We start from the raw sequence: 19,083 nt of genomic DNA, 5'->3' as shown, positions 1-19,083 counted from the left end.
CGTCTTTATTTACAGTAAGAGACACTGCTGGTAGTCACTCAGGCCATGTGATTCTGGCAAAATTATTTATTTAACAAATTAAAACAGTAGCTTGTATAAAAACACCCACCTGTCTTTAATAGTAAAAGCGGTGAAAGGTTTGTTTGATGCACACAGGTGAATTCATAAAAAGACAGATTTTACACCACTGCTCACCCTCGCCTGGAGTGACGGTAAGGTTAGCACATGCAGACAAGAACTACCAACACACACACACACACACAACCAGGGTAGAAAAATCTGAGCCTACTGCTCTGCTTTGGACTGCGAGCCAAGTTTGAGACAAAGTCCATAGCCCTCCACTGGGTTATCAAACTGTGGCCAAGGCATGCATCCATCTGTGGAAAACATGGAGACTGTTCTCTCACACTGCACAGCCCAGCCTTTATCTACAGATGGTACTACTGAGCAAGAATGTGACCTTTGATTTGGTTTCTCACATGGAAAGGTCTTACCAATGAAAAGTGGGTGAGCATTTTTCTTTCCTCCAAAACAGGACAAATGAGCACATGGCTGTTTTTATAGCAAAGACTTGTTTAACACAATTTAAAAATTTAGATAAGTGTCCCGTGTAAGTGCCCTCATGTGAGGCCTATTTCAGTAGATAAATGAGGAAGGGGTGGATTCTTCCCATTATTATAAATGCATCAGCTCCTCTGTGTAGTGTACAAGGATTTGTACAGCTGTAGTGAAGCACAAAATCTGGGAAAGTGCTCACCAGCAAAGACGGTCAAAAAAAACAGCCGAAATTAGGCTTTCTCTTAAAATATGATCAGATCTGAGCGGGAACTTGTTGGACTGGAAAATAAAGCCAGCACAGAAATGCAAACAAAGCTGCAGTTCCTGAAGTGGCCACTTTTACAGTGGAAATAAACACAGTTTTGGCCTCAAAAGCTCATTTTCCCCTTCATTATGACTGAAACCTCTACATCACTCTATCACAGTTGAGATAGATCCCACCCCCTCACTACCCAGAAATGAACAAGCAGTTAAGAAAATGGATGGATGACAAACTGTTAAATGTATGTATTATGAGCTGTTGACAGGTGAGAGCCACCCAGGCAGCTAGTTAGCGAAACACGCCTCTCCACTGCATAACAAATAACATGGCTCAGTTGTGGCTAATTGTGTTAAATGCAGGGGCGGATCTACTGTGTTGGCATGTGGCTTAAATTGTAACACATGCATATGTGTAAAGAAATGGCTTTGATTTTGCCACCCCATCTGATTTCCATGCCACTCTAAGAAAGTTTCTCTAGATCCGCCCCTGGTTGAAAGCTAAGTGAAGTTCTAGTAAGTTCTAGTACGTTTGCTAGAATTAGCAAATAACTTAGCAATCCATCAAATATGGTCATTTCTGGCTAATGATGATGATTAAAACAATGACAGTCATAATGCTAAAACTGGCACATCAAAACGGGAGTTCATGGGTGACGTCACAGTGGCTAGAACTATCTTCTACATGTATATATACAGTCTATGATTGGGTCATAGCCTCCACACACTATCAGGCTCCTCAGACACAGCTCTCTGAAGAATGAATAGTGAGACAGTGTGTTGATGCTGTTAAGTGGACTGGGTTGGTTACTTCAGCTCTGTTTCACATCTGAACCCTGACCACACAGCTTGCAGGCAGAGGGGCATTTGTTATAAACTGCAAAGACGCTGGCCGAGTGAGCCGGGACAACGGTGGCTTGTTCTCGCCTTTTATACAGAGGGGCAGCTTGATGGGGTCAGCCAGCAGTACTAGGTGGGAAAATCAGCAGGAGAACCAAAAAATGTACATTCCAATTACACCAAGCTGTTCACATAAACATACATGTGCAGACCACAGATAGAGAGCGTGGTGTGGATTGACCCGGCTGATACGTGGTGAAAAAAAATCCCATGACTCTCAGTGCAAGGTGTTTGCGGGAAGTCTTCGTTGTAATAAGACAGCCTCCAGAGTCACAGCAAAAGCAAAACTGTGGTCACTGTTATGTAAGGAAAGTATTTATGTATTTTTTATGCAGGTGAGCCCTTGCTCTGCTCTGAGGGCCCCTGATGGAGGAGTGACTGCATGAGTGTACGGATGCCAGAACACTCTTGTGCAGCTCTGCCAAGCAGGTAATTCACAAGCAGCAGCAGTATAAATAAAAGATAATGGGCCACAGCTGACTCCTTTATGCTGCATGTAATTTCACTAATTCCTCCAAGTGAAGGTCTTTTTTAAACTGGCATTCTTGATTTTTTTTCTATCCATTCTGGCCCATTTTAAACTCTTAATGTCTCTTAATAGTGCAGGAGTAATAAAAATGCTATATGTTTTAGTGGGCAGGTGGCAGTAAAAACAGAGAATTGGGATGTAGCAGTTTGCATGGTCTATTAAAAAGTGTCTTGCTGCAGAAAATTATCATCTAAGTCTATTTCAAATAATAGCAATAAAGATTAATGGGCAACTTCATACTGAGAGTGTGGATTCCATCAATAGGCATTAACATACATTGTGTGTGCTTTCATCTAGTCAGAATGAAGATACCGGCTTCTTAAAGCAGATCTTGAATAAGCTGAGAAACCACACATGTGCCAATGCAAGATGTTTGGAACAGGATGTATCCCTAATTATTCTCATTTACTTTGGCTTTTACGCTTTTGGCTGACAGTTTTGTATGCTGGCATAACAAGTGGCTTACTCTTCCGCTAGTTGCTGGGCATGCAGGAGCTGCCAGGAAACCCAAGTGCTTGTTGAGTTTTATAAAGCTGTATGGAATGTACTAAACACTGTATTTCTCTGAAAAAAATACTGCAGCATTGGGCAAGCTAACTGTGTGTACTGAGGAGTAGCCAGAGAGCTGTGCCTTGCAGGTACAGTATCTATGGGAAACAAGGTCAGCAATGGTGGTCGGCAGCTACTGTGTGCATGAGTGTGCAGAGACAGGTTTTCCACGTCAGTTGATGGGCCTACGAGAAGCTGAACTTATCAGAGAGTGCAGACCTCCTGTGCCCTATCTGAATGGTGACTAGAAGGAAACTGCTATTTGTTCCTGACAGCACTTACAAACCAAGCCAATGGTTATCAAAGAATACATACGTCTTTTAAAGTGGAAGCCAAGCAATAAAATAATTTAGCCTGCATAAACCCGAGGATATGTTTTGTATAAATAAGCATAAGGAAGATAAACTACATGCTCAGTGTGAGGTTAAAATGGCACGGTGTGAAAGAAGTTTTTTATTGCAAATTAAGAAAGCGGTGCTTGCTCACCTCTACAATGTCAGAGTTGGTTCTGCTCTCGTGGGGCTCGTTGTACTCTGTGTATTTCAGCAACACTTTGTCCATGTCTGTGCTGGCGTACTGGAACAGTTTGTTAGAGCTGTTGAAAATGATGAGGGCGATCTCACAGTCACATAGTACGCTCAGCTCATAGGCCTTTTTCATCAAGCCAAACTTCCTCTTTGTGAAGGTAACCTGAGGAAACACAGAAAGCAGCCAACGGAGAACATTTTTATTTGTACACACAGTTTGGTTTAATTTGCACTTTAGCATTCTCATTACAACGAAAAGCTGTAGTCAGTAGTTGCTGTGTGATTATTAGTGGTAAAAGGGGCATTTACATATTTTTTTGAAATACATTTAAAATCATCACGTAAATGCAGAGAAGTACTATCAACAATAATAATAACAGCCACTGTCAGTGTTGTCTGTAAAACTGCTAGATACTTCTGCATTAAGCCCTGTAAGCAGCGTATAATCGATCCAGGTGGATCTTATAAAGGAATCTTTGTATGTAAACTGTCCATGTGCTAAATAGCTGATATTGCAACATAAATACAACACTTGAGTGAACTGCAGCAGAGATGTATAGTAGAAAAAAAACATTAGAAACAAGCATGGTAACACAAGATAAGAAAGGCAACAACACTGCTGTAAACAAGGTGACAGATAACAAATTCATTTCTGCTTTAGTAACAACTGAAATAACATAGTGCATATCTGAAATGTCTAGTTATCAGGCCAGAGGTCAGGGTTAGAGCCACGAGTCAGCAAGCTGAGTCAGAGCTTTGGCAACAACAGGGGTCCATACATTACTGTAGCCCCTGTCTCCATATACGGAAAGCTATCTCTGTAGTGCAGCATAAGCCTTGTAACACGAGCTCTCAGATGGGACTTTGGGTCATACATCACTCCAATGGTAACGCAACCCTCTGCAAAGTGACTTTCTGTCCTGTAGCTCTGCAGCTCTGTCTCTGTGGTCACTCACACCAATTCACATGTGTCATTATGTTACACTACCTCTTTACAGTAAGCTACACTCATTTCTCAAACTAAAAACATTATTAGTGAGGAAACTGGACACAAATACAGCCGTTGTCTCGCTTGTGTGCAGAAATCTGTTTTGGAAATGCGTTGCTTTTTTAAAATCTGACTTTTCACAGCATATGTCTTGTCAAATTGTGGCTTGAGAATGTGCTAGTAAAAGCTGCGCTCAGAGCTTTCCATCTTACAAAGCAGTGCACGGGGTCTATATCCTCCATCAGTTTTACTGACCTACTAAGAGAGGAGTTGAGGAGATGAGCTTGCTTTGTTCAACTTTAATTGGTCACAGCTCGCGGCTATACCCTCATTTTAACTGGTATAATGCAGTATAATCTTATGTGTTGCATAGTGTATGTGTAACCGCTAAGGCAGCGGGGTCACTACAGCTGTGATAAATGAATTTAAAATCTTCCACGCTACAGGTAATTACACTGGATCATTATTCCTGTTATAGACACACCGGAGCCTGTCCTGCTGTCATTTTCTTTTCACTGCACAAATGTTATTCAAGCTCATATGACAAAACAAAATTCTAACATGAAATTTCTTAAAATCACAAGGTTTAAGTACAGGAGAAGCTGAACCAAATAACATGTTTCCTTACAAATCACAGTTACAGAGTGTTTGAGTGAGTTTGTCAAGGTGGACACACAGTGGGGGATCAAGCCGGGACCAGCCTCTTTCTATCTAGTTGGAGTTGTAACCACCTGATACTAGTCTCCTCTGATTAAACACCAGCGATGCCCACTCGCTCATTTACCCGCTTGCGTATTTGTTTGCCTAACCAACTGGAAAGCAGCGACTGTCACGTGGGAAAACGATTAACAAATTGTATGCTTTTTAGCAGATGAATGTGGCTGTTAAGCCATGGAGATGTCACCTTTCAGCAGGAAGCCCAGGATGAGATGCTGAGCGAAGACTTTGTTCCACCTGGATGCATGGCTGTGCTGAGTGCAGAGCTGCTGACCCAGGCATCGCTTCATTTCAACCTCAGCAGCAGTACTGAGACCTGGTCCTTGCCCCAGCCACAGACAGAGTAACTCTACAAGGGCTAGCTACTGCTCACACTTCCATTAAAATGTGACAAGTATATTATTCTTCTGTACATACACACTTAGGTTATTTTGTAACTGATTGCCCTATTTTTATCCTTTTGTTAGAACATGTAAGACGTCCATCTAAATTTGATGGGTCACAACGCAAAGGACAAAAAAAAACAGAAAAAAGGTTTGGGGCATATGGACCAGCATTCACAAATGCACAAACCTCAATCCACCCCCATCATTTCTGGGGTGACTGGTGCGACAGTGGAAAACCACAGACATCCTTGAGGTCAAGTGGGAGGTTCAATGGCAAAGCTTTCCTATGCTTCACCGAGTCAAATACACCCACAAACACACTCGATGCGGTTTTAGCATTTTTTCGAATCGCTCCTGCAGTAAGATGTGGTGCAAATTTAGTCTAACTCCCTGACTAATTCATGTAATTCACAGCGACAGGATTAGCCTCAGTATTGTAAAATTCTACACGACACTGTACCAGTGCATCTTACAGTTTTTCACAAAAATCGTATGCCATGGCGAAAAAAGACAGGCCACATTTAAACTTCCAACACATTTAAGTGATCCCAGCTTTCTAGGCTTGCTAAGGTCATTTTAACAGCTCACACAATACCCAGCAGATCAGTGAGCCTCTGCCACACTGAAAACTCTCTGATGTTTTAAGAAGCTCTCTCAAAGTCTAGATAAAGTAGTAATTCCACTCTCAATTCACACTTTCTGCATTTCTACCTTCTTCCCAAGAGCCCCACCACCACAACCTATGTTTATAGAGCTTTAATTGAGGTAGGTAATTTACTTTTTATTTTTTATATTTTTATAGCAGACCAAACTAAATGCTGCTGCAGTTCTATCTTTCCCTAAGCGATAGCAAGTTCAGGTAATGGGGAAACCTTCTTTGGAATGGACAAAATCATACTCGAGGGGTAAATTTAAAAAACTGCATATGAACGGCAACAAGTAAATTTGGTCTCATCAGCAATACAGTGGCCTGTTTGTTAAAAATAATTATAGACCTGCTTAGCTGGTAAAATGCAATGGAAAGTTTAACTGCACAACGTATAGACCTTTAGTGTAAACATACAAGCATGGGTCTGTTACGTTTTACTGCTGTATTTGGTTTATGTTTTATTGTCTTCAACATTCACAAGACAGGCTCTGCCACGGAAACTTGTGTAGCATATAACAGCATATGCTACAACAAACTCCAATACACACATTCACACAGAACTGACTTGTCAATCAAATGGTCTATCAATGTCTGTCCACAGGCAGAGGTGCCAAGATGACAAACAAGACATCTGGGACTGAGAGTGCAGCTGTGACTGGAGCATGGCAGGAGATGCCTGAGTCACTAACACCTTCAGAGGGGTGAGGAGCTAGCGGCCTTATTAGAACCTCATGTCACCTCTGACAGCCCCCATGGCAGACATGAGAGCGGGCTACAGAGACAGTGAAGTCTGGCACCAGCTGGCAGAGTGACCCAGGCCCTGTGGCTGCTGCCCTGGCTCCGCAGTGGCAGAGTGTGTGGGCTTAGGAGATGAGCCAGGGCCACTGTGACTGTCTGCCTGGATCAGCTCTCTCTGAGAGAGAGAACAGCCCGAGGAACCCCATGTGGACATTCGAAGGCACAATGGGCTAATCCAGTGGGTGGGATTGACCTTGAAACCTACAGTAGCTGTGACGGATCCTGTTTAGCGGAGACGATGACATGCAAGGTAACAAAATGTAAGTAGGTTTCCTGGAAATATCTCTAATCAATAACAAGAATGATGCATTTAACGGATAATTAATTTGTTCTGTTTATTGAAAACTGTAACTGAGAAAGTGTGTTGTGTTCAATATACTCTAAGTAAACCTGCTGCCCTGTCTAAAACCAAGACGAGATCAGCTAATTAATGGACACAAGCACTATTTCCACTTTCCTTTTGGACTTTCACACACCAAACAATAAAGAGATGATGCAACAAATAACAGATTCATCTCAAAGTACAACCTGTCTGTAACGCTTTGTGCTACTTCATGCTTCTGCCTCACAGTTTTAATAAATCCACGTATCATCTTAAACAAAGAAAACAGTGCAGATGCACTGGCTCTTAAGTTTAACACTTTTCTTCTGTTCTTTCCATTGTCTATCAACAAACTCTTTAAGTGTCAAAAATATATATCAATTAAAAAAATATATAACAATGACTGCTCAGAACTTCAGGACTGAGTGAAAGCTGAAAAAGAGGCGCTATGTGCTGTGTTGCTCCCTGGAGAGTAAGTGAGAGAGAGTCTCTGCTTGCCTACAGGCATTTGACGTGCTGGAGCAAAATCCAAAATGAGCCACAGCAAGGGCAGGCAACCCTCCACCCAGCAGCAAAATCATCAAACTTTTAATGACTTGGACAATTACCCCCAGTGAGCCTGCTTAATGGCATCCAGAGGACGTCACTAGACACTGCTCACTAGGCCTCACCAACATGTACACTAACTTACGAGACTGATGCATACCTTGGCTTCTTCACTACTGTTCTCCCTATAGTTTCACAAAAATCACAGCTGCTTTGGGAAGAAGGTAAAACTCACTGAATTTGCTCAGTGCTCTTGGCCCTACTATTGTTATTTTGTAAAGAACATAAGTTCCAAACCTCTGAAGTCTGAAAAAATGACGACTTTCTATTGTTGAAGGCTAAATTTTCTTACTGGTCCGTCCAGTCTTCTAGAAACTCAAAGTAAAAGAGGAAAATATAAGAACCTTTCAATCTGCACATGATGCCTGTACCTGTCTGTGTCTCAAAAGGTAATAATTGCTGTGAATACATCAAATCAGAAGAATCGTGCAGGTTGTTATCTTGCATTCATTTGCAATCAGTAAAGTCGGTCTAGCTGATGACTCTACTGCTGCCATCATTTAGCCAAGCCATGGAACAGAAACTGGCTCTTTGCAGTTGTACAGTAAGCATTATACGACCTCAGTTTGCTCCATGTCTCGTTCTCCAGTGCATCTCTGCCAGGTCAAACAGCAGAAAGCGGCACAAAAATACTCTACCCTACACATGATGTATTAAACAGTTACACATCAATTTGTCATACATGCACAACACACTTCATTAGAATATAAACCTACCTGCGAAGTTCACAGCTTGCACTACGCTGTAACTACTTACCGTCTCAGCCTGTGTCACACACAGTGTTATAAATCCTGAAGGGTTAACAACCCTCCTAAAACACTTGCAGAGACAATGCAAGGGAGCCCCTGTTGTCCTTACACAACATCCTCTATAGAAATACTGTCTAATTAGTCCACTTAAGGACCTCTTTCATTTCACTGTTACACTATGGAAAACTAACAGCAAAGATTTAAACTGTCTCCTGACAATGGGGAACATATGCTAATGGCTATTCCCCCTTGGTTAGGAGCACGCCCAAGGGAGATGGCACTGTGCGCTTCATGGCCCACGGAAAAAAAACGAGAGAGAAAAAAAAAAGCCACACGCATACATCACCTTATACCAAAGCTTTATTTTAGCACAGCCTATTGTCACAGCAGATTCTCTGCTGAGCCAGCTAAAACCAAACTAAATGCTAAATGTAAGCTGAAATGCCTGCATGCTGCTGATAAACTTTCTCACAAATTATCCAGTCAGACATTTAAAATCTGATGCAAACACTAGACTTTGGAAGGCGTGTTAATAATAAGCTCTTCAGCTTTACTTTCCCATAAAACAACACTGCAAAATGTGTCCCCTCACCGCCTCATATATGCAGTGCAAAGAATGGATCTTCTGAAGAGTTAACCTGCTCGCTTAGCAATCAGAAACCAACCTATTTTCATATAACTTTATGTTCTTTTTTTCCTTCATGTCACAGGTCACTGAATAGAGCTTGGATACCACCAACGAGCTTAGACCGATTCCCCTAATACCCCCCTATTTGGAACCCACCCAGAACCAGGTGTAGTGCTGATAATTGGCCCACACTGTGGAATTTTGTTTTACACTTGACTACTACTGCCACCCGCACAGATAGAAACATAGTCAGAGTACCAACTGCATATTACCACATAATTAATCATGTTTAGCCGATGTTAACCAGATGCGTTCTATCTAGATACAGGAAACCTATGTATCTGCATTAATTGGTATAATTTGTCAGAAACAGTGCACATGCTTCCTTAACTTAGCTCTTAAATCATAGGGAGCGTAGCTAAATAAGACATACCATTTCTGCTATAGATATCTGCACCTGTTATTCATGTTTCAAACAGACCCAGGCTGTTTTTTACTGTTTTGCTGTTTAGGAGTTTATATTTAACATGAGCAGACAGAGTGAATTCCAGCTCTTTCCCGCTTTGTGGCTAGTCGGGACCAGCGAGGCCAAGGCAAAGAAGGGTGCTGTGTGTCCTTCTGACCCACCCTACAAATGAGAGGGTGCTGTGGTGCAGTGGCTGCTCCTAATTACTACCAAACAGCTGCAAACACACAGGGCTACAGCAAAGGGCCCCAGCCATACTGCCGGGCCAGGGGACAAGCCCTACAGTGTGGGAAGGCCACAGGCAGCCCGCTGCACTTCTTGCAACACTCAGTTCACTCCCACGCCATGAGGCCCCCGCTGCGGCCCAGAGTTGCTGCTGCCTCATCAACTTCTCTGGTTGAAATTGCAGGGTGGCAAGGGAATCATGTCTGTAAATGCGACCGCACTGACAAAGAAATGTCATGGTCCCTGTTCAGCTGGCTGGGACTTTGGGGAGGGAGGTATGTCTGTTCAGATCTTTGCACACCATGACAGCTGCTGAACTTTTCCAAGAAGGAAAACAGAGAAAAACTGTAACCGTCAGATAGATACAGAGAAGCATGTAAAGATACAGAAGCATCTTTTAAAACAGTCTTAGATTAGACACAGACAAACATAGATATATAGATGAACTGTTATCTCTGTCCCACTCACCTGCCTGTTCCTTTCGTCCATGATCCTCGTGATCTGTATCTTCTTTCGCCCCATGGCTGTCTCCTTTCCTGGTTCTCTGACACCTCAACAATATCAGAATAACAACACTCGTTCTTCCTCCTCTCTCCTAGCACATTGTGGAAAAGTCTCTCTTCTTATATTGGCTCTCACACTTCTCAAGACACTCTTTGTTCTTCAGCAGACCACACCAGGATCTGACAGAGGACCAAAAGAGAAAGAGAAAAACTGAAAGTTAATATGACACCCAACAACATCTCTCAAAGTACCAGAGGGTTCTGCATTTTGTACTCAAGCACATACAGAAACTATGAGACCTGAATAGCGTGCTGTTATCTCTTTGACTGCTTCAATTGGTCCACAGCTGAAATCACTGAAAGGCAAGTCTCCTTGACATTTATTGTGTTTTTTTCCTATTAGAAGCTCATATTTTGAAAGAACAGTTTGACATTTTGTTAGATTTTATATTTTTCTGACAAAGTTAAAATTAATACCAAAGCAGGTGGTGTTTTAAATTAGAAAAGCGAATGGAAACTTTTGTCCAAAGGTGACAAACTACACCCCCCCAGAACCTCTGAAGTACACCAATTAGCAAGTAATCTGTGCTAAGTCTATAAAAAGTTAAGAGTCAAGGGGGAAAAAAACAATTCAATATCTTATTAAGGGTTATTTGCTTGGTTATTTCTTGGCTGAGAGCACTACCTTCCTGGAGTCTCTGGTCGTTGCCTGGCAACTGGTTTCAACTGGTGTGACTAAGTGAGCTCTGAACTTGTAGGCAAATTTAGTTCCCTTCACAGAGATTCAGGTTAACCATTTCTCTATTTCCAGGCTTTGTAATAAGTTAAGCTAAGGTAAGATAACCAGAAACTAGTTGTTCATTTGACTTTGAGGAGAGGTATAAATTCTTCCACAAAGAAAGTGAAGAAGTGCATTTCTATAAATGCCAAACTTTTAGTATACTCACCTACTTTAAGTTAGCATTTGTCTTATGCTTACATTTAACACTATTTCACACATTTAACACAGAATGCAAGGTTTTTATTAAACAAAAACTTTTAGTCTTCCACCACCTGTACACATAGCCAGTTTTCAAAAGAAGATCATGCTGTCCCGAGAAGGCAAATTATGGACACTGTGTCCTCTTAGGAGAGGGACCATCTGGATTGTTACTCACACACAGTTAAAAGCAGGCATACACGATGCTAAAGGGAGCAGGTTGGGTTTGGCGGCTTTAACAGAGTAGTTGAACTCTATGCATGACACTCCCTTTCTCTAATTCTGGGTTTACAGAATGAAATGTACAGTAGTTCAATCTTTTTTTTTATCCCATAACGTTTATATTGGCTACATAAAAGTTATCAAGGGACACCAGTGACAGACTGGGATTAAATGATGCGCAATACATAGCATAACTAACGTTTTTGGTAACTGGCTTTGATAGCAGAGTTTTTCCTGAAACAAATTGATTTATTTGAAAAAACCTGTACCTTCCTCAGCCAGTAATATTTTTTTTACGGTCTGAGCTTGGTTACACTGATGCCAGCTTTGCTGTTAAGATGATGAAGAGGGAGAGCATAGTTTGGTCTTACAATAGGGTGGTTGAAATCTCCAGGGTTATAGGATAAGCCAGAGGGATAAAAAGAATTTGGAATATATTCCCATATGAGCTTGTAACCTGGCCAGTGGTTCAGACCACAGTGTTCCCCAAGGAACATCTAACTCTGTCCTGTCTCTACTTCTCTGGAAGAAGAGATATAGCCCCCTCCCTGGAGGCACATCCATCACTTACACCCAGCAAATAGAAAATGTCCAAACAACTATATTTCCCCCATGAGTACAAATGTAGAAAGGTTAACAACTCGGGCCTTTAGATGCAGTCAGCAGTTGCGAGGTGAGGAAGCCAGGGGCCGATTTGGCAGTGAAAACGAAAATGACCAGTTGCAGTGGCACACAGTCATTATGGGTTACAGATGGACTGGCATTATGGTGTCTGGCTGTCTGAATCGGGGCTCCACTGTAGGCAAACTTGACTGAGATCACCTTGCTAACTTCCCACGCGTGGCTGTCTGAGCCAGGAAAGAAACTGTCTGAACCCCCACAAAGAATTTCCCCAAACCACATCACAACAGGCCAGGGAGAATGACAGTGCTCTTGTTCATTCAGCATTTTACACACAAACTAATGTTTGAATTAAAGGGAGCCCTGGGCAAAGGGTGTCTATTCCACTAAAGAAATACACTGGCCACCCTGAAGTTTAATATATTAGTATGGGAGACAACTGTAGCAATACAGTAGCTACACTGCCAAATTCAGTGACTTTACTTCTTTTAAAGTAAAATAAATGCAATTTTCAAGTTCAACACCAAACAAACAAGTTCAAAACTTGAAAGAAAAACTCACCACCCTGGTGCATTTTATCTGCAAAGATTATGAGAACGTCATTTTGCTCCTCCTCTGTGTTTGTTAAGTTTTATCTGTGCAAGTGAATATGGTGTCAGTTTTGAGATGTTTTATCTAATCACTTGCCAAGGCTAGTCTGAACTGACCACTGGCCTGTTATTTCAGTGTGTGCATATGTGAATAGGTTCAGTGTAATGCGAGTATAAGCAGCGCGTACACATTCTTTCCTCCCGTTTTGCAGAGGAGCTGTCACCGGAGGACAGTTCAAGTCTAGAGGCATAATAGGCTGTGTCGTGACATTTTATCTTCCACAGATATGAAATGACAAGCTGAGAGAGCCTTCAGACTGCAGGTGTGCCACGCTCCAAACTTAGTGTCCATATTCATCACAAGTTAGCTAGCCACTTTAGATTTTGACTAACAAAACATTATTTTCAAGACTTGAACAACAGCAATCACTGATGTGTTACTGTGGTTATCACAGTATACTTTGGCATAGAATAAATAACGCAATTTCAACGTCCTGAAGTGAGTGGGATAATTCAGCTGGTCTTACCAACCGGATAAACATGTCAGAAGATGTTCAGATTACAAAGTAGAACAATGTCTGCACTGTAGCAAAGTGCGTGTTTCTGCGTGACACTCTTAACTTCTCGTGAGTGTTGGAATGGGACAGAGTATCTGTTTATGGCCTAAATCATGTGCTCTTTGTACAAGTGAGTGTGCATGTGCGTAGGAAACAGAGACATAGACAATAAACATAAAAGGAGAAAAGCACTGAACCAGAACCAGGATACCATATGAGGCTATGAGCCCACCTTAGAAAAAATGTACAGTATAGTCACGCAGCTGTCTCCTGTAAACTCACTGTCAACAGTAAAACCTCTTTCTTTCCAGCAGAGTGATTTAGTGGAAGTCTACTGGCAGCGATTTGAGTGTTTTAATTTGTGTAAAATTACCTTAAAATGATAACTGGGTTTTTGTTTTCTTACCTTCAATGCAAGTGGCCACTAAATAATACACATTGGTCCTTTACCAGCTGCAAAAGGTTCCACTCAGTAAATTATAAAACATTCTGTGGATAGTAGCAAAGTAGACGAAGAAGATGAAGTCACCTTGTTTGCACAAAGATGCATGGAAATGGATGAACGGTGTTGATAGTGACCAAGGTAAATGGATTAGCATCAAAGTTCCATATTAAATACACTTTTTTATTCCGCTTTGTTGATTTACAGCTAGAAGATCGCATGTTTAATACTACCACTTATTCTTCTCTGCCTTCTGCATGTGCTGCACAATAATCTGATTGGAAGATAGTGCAAGGTTTCCAGTTCTGTAAAACTAGAAATGACTCATGCGGCTCACTAATGTTAGCTTTAGTGTTAGTTTTTCCAGCATTACATTTTTTGCTCTTCTTGACTGTCTGTCATTAAGAGGTTGATGCATTGTAATGTTGAAGTTTCATAAAGACACTGCAGGAAACATTTCTACAAACCCACATATCTGAATGGCTGCCTCCACGTACAGAAACCATATCTACTGTGAATCCAACATTACCTCGAGCTTTTTCATGAAAAGCCACACATATACTAAATGATTTTGCATTTAGGAGAAGCTTTAGTTGGTGCACACAAAACAGCACATTGTATAACAACACTACATTACAAAGACCTTGATGTGACACACCTGGTCCACTTTGATATAAACCAATCCAGCACTTCTGAAAGATGCTTACCAAACATTTGTAACACATAAATCAATGTGCAGAGAACATGTCACTGTAGCAACGGCCACAGTTTGACATAAAGTCAATATGGCATCCCCTACTATACCTGCTGTTAAACAAACATGCAGTTTTAGAATATGCCATGCCTATACAAGTGACTAAGCATTGCAGTTGTTTATTAACAGAGCCGCAGCGATCCTCTGTGATGAGGTGCGACACTGGTCAACTGACAAGAATGCTAGTCCTCCTCCTCCTCCCTTAAGACGGACCACTGAGACACTGGGAGGCTTGGTGACAGGTCTAGCCCTTTCACAATCAATAAAACATGCTCAATTCCCAGTGTAATTACTGGATCCAGCCTCCTCCCTCCCTCCTTGTAAGCCTGCGCTCATTCCACACAAAGTTGAACCATTACTCTCTCATCTGCTGCCCTATATAAAAGGTAACATAAAATTACATTTCTGTTGTGAGATGTACCTAATGAACAAAAAACGAGGCCAGCGCTATGCAGTTAGTCTGTAACGAAGCTTATAAACTACAAACTTTTTTTTCACTCAACATCTCAAACGTCATAATATAATAAGAATTTGTCAAAGAAGATTTTGAAGATTCATCCTATGTGGCTTGTGTTAAAGACGTACCCACCATATGTAGCTATACGCAGCAAGCGCGCTTCAACTTCTTTGAAGGTGATGGACAGCAGCCAAAGTCTTAAGCATAGCCGTGACAGTTGCACTTCCTGTGCAAGGCAGAGTTAGCCTCAGTATCCTACCACAGGCCGTGGGCAGACAAAACTTAACTTCCTGCCCCTCGACTTCCTGTTATTCAGGACCTTTCAAAGTGCCCCTCTGCGGGGGAGACAGAGGGAGCGGGGCAAGTTAGTGGGGAGGAAGAAAGGGAGGGACCACCTTGGGGATACCCTCCCTTCTGATCCTTCCCCTTATTATCATCCTGAATGTAAGTCGAAGACTAAACAACAGAGGCTCATCTCTCGTGGCTTTGCCCTGTCTGTTTACTGTGTTTACTGTAAGGATCATTACATAGGCCGGACGACGTGCACAGGATGCTTTTGGCCACTCACTTTACAATTAGCAGGCAGAGGCCTTTTCTAGTTATTCAAACACTCCAATGGTTACATAAGAATGAATCACGGTGCTCACAACTCAAGTTAATATATAAACAACATGATTAAGACAGAAGTACATTCCCGAGCATGCAACAGCCTCACGCGGTAATCTGATGTGCATTGACACACAGATTCTGTGAAATAATCCATGACGACGTTCTTAAGTGTATCAAACTCAAAGTGTCAACATTGTGGCTCGGTTATGATTAGCTTCTGGCAGACTGAAGACATAAAGCGAAGCGGCCTAAATCCACAGTTTTACCAATTTGTTTCAATGGCGCCTTGACACCAGCGCAGTAGGAAATGAACATCCACCTCTTTGTTCTCGCTTTAATCAGGAGGTGCTGTACCTGTAAATGGGGCTGTTGGCCTGAGGGGAGTGGAGGCAAGCCAGCCCTCTCACACTCTCTCCCTCTTCCCTTTTGTGAGAGTGCGCTTATCTCCCTCTCCAGCAGTGAAAGGCAGTATTGTGGCCCCAGCAGCATCACTAGTGTTAATGTCTCCTGATGCTAATCTGACACACGGCTGATCCTTTAACAACCACTTTCTCTATCCCCCCCCCCCCTTTTTTTGCCCTCCCCCTTCTTTCTTTTTTTTATTCTTTCATGCCATTTCTCATGATTTATTTTTCATCGTCTCTTTTTAATTCTCCCTTTCTTTAAACTCATGTTATACATTCCCTCACCTCAGTTTCCAAGGCAACTAATGAGACATAATTAACATGAGCTATCGCAAGGGCATGTGAGCAAAAAAGTGAAAAAGGAGGCTTTGAGAAATGTAGAGAGGTGGGGCAGTCTGCAAAACATGGACTTTCTGCAGCACTTCCCCTTCCTCTGTAAAGCATAGCTTGGGGGTGACATTTCTCACACAGGAGAGATTTGAATATCATTTCAAGGAAAGGCTAAAATGCTTATGATATGAACACCTTGAACGTGTTAAAAACAAAATTCATACAGTTTGCACTAAAGAAGATCCTGCAGGCCAAAACACTGAGACTGAAATCAGGAATGGCAAGTCTTTCATAGGTTGCTTACAGATTTAAGCACTGTTAGAATGTTTCTTGCCTTATTGCATTAGGTAATACGTTTCCCTACATATTAAATCAGTCTGAAGCTAATTCGATGAAGAAAGTATAAAAATGCATTGTTCAAAAGCAAACAGTGACCTGCATGTAGGGACAGTCACAAAGCCAGCAGTGAGTGCCTGCACTGAAATGGCAGCCAAGCAGACAGCGAGTGGTTAATCTGCCCTAATGACTGGAAGCTCAGTCCAACTCTCCAATGACCCAGCTGTAATCCCACAATGGATCAATGCAAGTTCAAACAATCCTCCATGCTGCTAGCACCTTGCTTGGGCTGGGGGGTGGTGGTGTAAGACAGGGACCAGGAGACAGAAAGCTACTTATCACCTGCAAAATGACATCAAAAGGAAAGAGAGCCCCACAGGATGAACTTGTTCTCACTGAGAATACGCTTCACTGTGGGCTACAGCATACTGTATAGACGACTGAGTGGAAATGATGTCGCTCTTCAGATAAACACCAGACACGTATTCAATCTGCAAAATATGAATGACGATGAGTGGATATAACAACTTGTAACTGAAGGACATCATATGCTGACAACCTTAGCAGACAGACATCCTCCATCTCACTCTCGCAGTACTGTCAGGGGATGAGAGGACTATGCAAGGTGACTTTGACTAACTGCCTTGGGGTTTCGTGAGAAAACGCCATTGACATTACATTAATTTCATGTCTCTTTTTTAACTGACTTAGTGCCACGGAGGCCTGGAGAATAGAAAAAAACCCCGAAACAGACATTTTGCTTTAGCTTCAAGGCATAGGCAGTAGGGATCTAGAGGCCAGGAAGACAACAGTGACAAATAGGTGACATGATGTGATACCAACTTTTTCCTCATTATACGAGTAATTTAACAGAAGGATGAGACATTCAGTCAGCAGATCAGGATAAATGTTAGTCAGAAACTTTCCACTGCAGCTCACGTGTGTTTAGGTTTGATGGCAGTTTTTGCCAATGAAAGACAGACAGAAAGAAAACAACAGAGAGAGAGAGTGAGAAGGGAAGTGTGAGAGAGAAGACAGTATGACTGTGTTAACTATGTGGAAAGATGTAAGGGAAACAAGACTAAAAGAAGCACCCCGCACCCATCCCAACCCACCTCTGTGGTAGTGTGGTAGTGTGGTAGTGTGCGGCAGCTGCGTTGTAACATAATTACTGCTGGGACACTTCTATTCCCAATGATCCATTTGCGTCAGTCAGGTTTTCAAGCCCAGCCAATGAATGGATTCTCAGTTTCTCAAGGATAAAGAGATGACCCTCACCTAACAGTTATATCCATTTCATGTAGAAAAGCTACTCTCCTCCTCAAGGTAAATCCCTTGATGCATATTTGAGTCAAACTTTCATGAACATAGAAAATCATGATAACTTCTTCGATGCACAGACAGGATGATGAATTATATCTCATTAAAAATGGATGTGCTTGATGACATAGATATACAGTTAAGTTGCTATATTGTCCTGTTAGCATAAGGATTTGCCTCTAAAATATTACCATCACTATTAAGTTACAGAGCTCAACATTTTAGTTCCCGGCTTTCCAGATGGTTATTTAATAAAACTTACCGACGTCCTGAAGCTCTCAGCAACTTGAAAAATGTGTTTAAACACTGAGATTAAAGGCTGCGTTAGCCCACGACCCAATGTTAGGTTTATGCCACAGCTACCTTATATTAATTGGCAATTACCAAAATCATTTTTTAATGTTTTAACGGTTAACCTGTATACGCAAGCTCTTTAATCAAAATTATATTTTTATGCTAAAATATATTTATTGTTGCTATTGTTACAATTTTACAAAAAAGCTGGAAAAAAATAGTAAAGTATATCATTATCTTTTGGTTAATTTGCAAATTACAATTATTTGCTTGTATTTCTAAACAGAAATATTAGTTTAATAGTTTTAGTGGTTGCATGTTATGCTTGATTTATTTTTTGACTTCTCAGAAAAGTCCAGTGTGATGGTTTAAATTAGAGCTGGGCGATAGAACGATAACGATATGTATCGCGATATAACTTTTACTCGATAGAGAAATTAAGCTATCGCGATAGACCTCGCCGCTCTTGTCCTCAAAAAAAAAAAAAAAAAAAAAAAGGTCAGCCAATCCAAATTAAGTAGCGCAGAGCCGAACCAATCACAGCCGCAGCATCACGTCGCGTGACTTGTTACGTACAGCACAAGTGCCAAGCCGCACGTGTGTTTGTTTGGGAAGCAGCCAGCGGGTAATGGAGCCAACGCGTAATGGAGGAAATGAGTGTGCCGACTAGAAAAATCAACCGAGCGTGACCGAAGAGAAAACAGATGATGGTTCCAATGCCGGAGAGATTGTCAAACGGAAGAGCCATAGAAGTTCCGTAGTGTGAAGGTATTTCGGCTATTTCAAGTCTGACAAAAAATAGAGTAGCGT

General features: G+C 41.7%; 1 protein-coding gene across 14 annotated transcripts in view; it reads right to left on the bottom strand.

The window, feature by feature from the left end:
* The window catches only part of mef2aa (myocyte enhancer factor 2aa), a 68,640-nt gene that overhangs the window by 34,311 nt on the left and 15,246 nt on the right, over positions 1-19,083 (bottom strand). For all 14 annotated transcript variants that reach the window (XM_085461748.1, XM_085461737.1, XM_085461741.1 and 11 more), the window contains 2 exons: positions 10,324-10,538; positions 3,281-3,484 (listed from right to left, as the gene is read on the bottom strand). In XM_085461748.1, coding sequence (XP_085317874.1) covers positions 3,281-3,484; positions 10,324-10,377 — 258 coding nt within the window. In that variant the 5' untranslated portion in view covers positions 10,378-10,538. The remainder of the gene's footprint in view (positions 1-3,280; positions 3,485-10,323; positions 10,539-19,083) is intronic.

This window comes from Copadichromis virginalis, linkage group LG7 (assembly GCF_057382275.1).
Source record: "Copadichromis virginalis isolate Kocher_CV1m ecotype Utaka linkage group LG7, C_Virginalis_male_GT1.1, whole genome shotgun sequence".
Classification (NCBI taxonomy): domain Eukaryota; kingdom Metazoa; phylum Chordata; class Actinopteri; order Cichliformes; family Cichlidae; genus Copadichromis; species Copadichromis virginalis.
The sequence above is the reverse complement of the archived record's forward strand: the minus strand, read 5'-3'. Positions and strand labels throughout refer to the sequence as shown.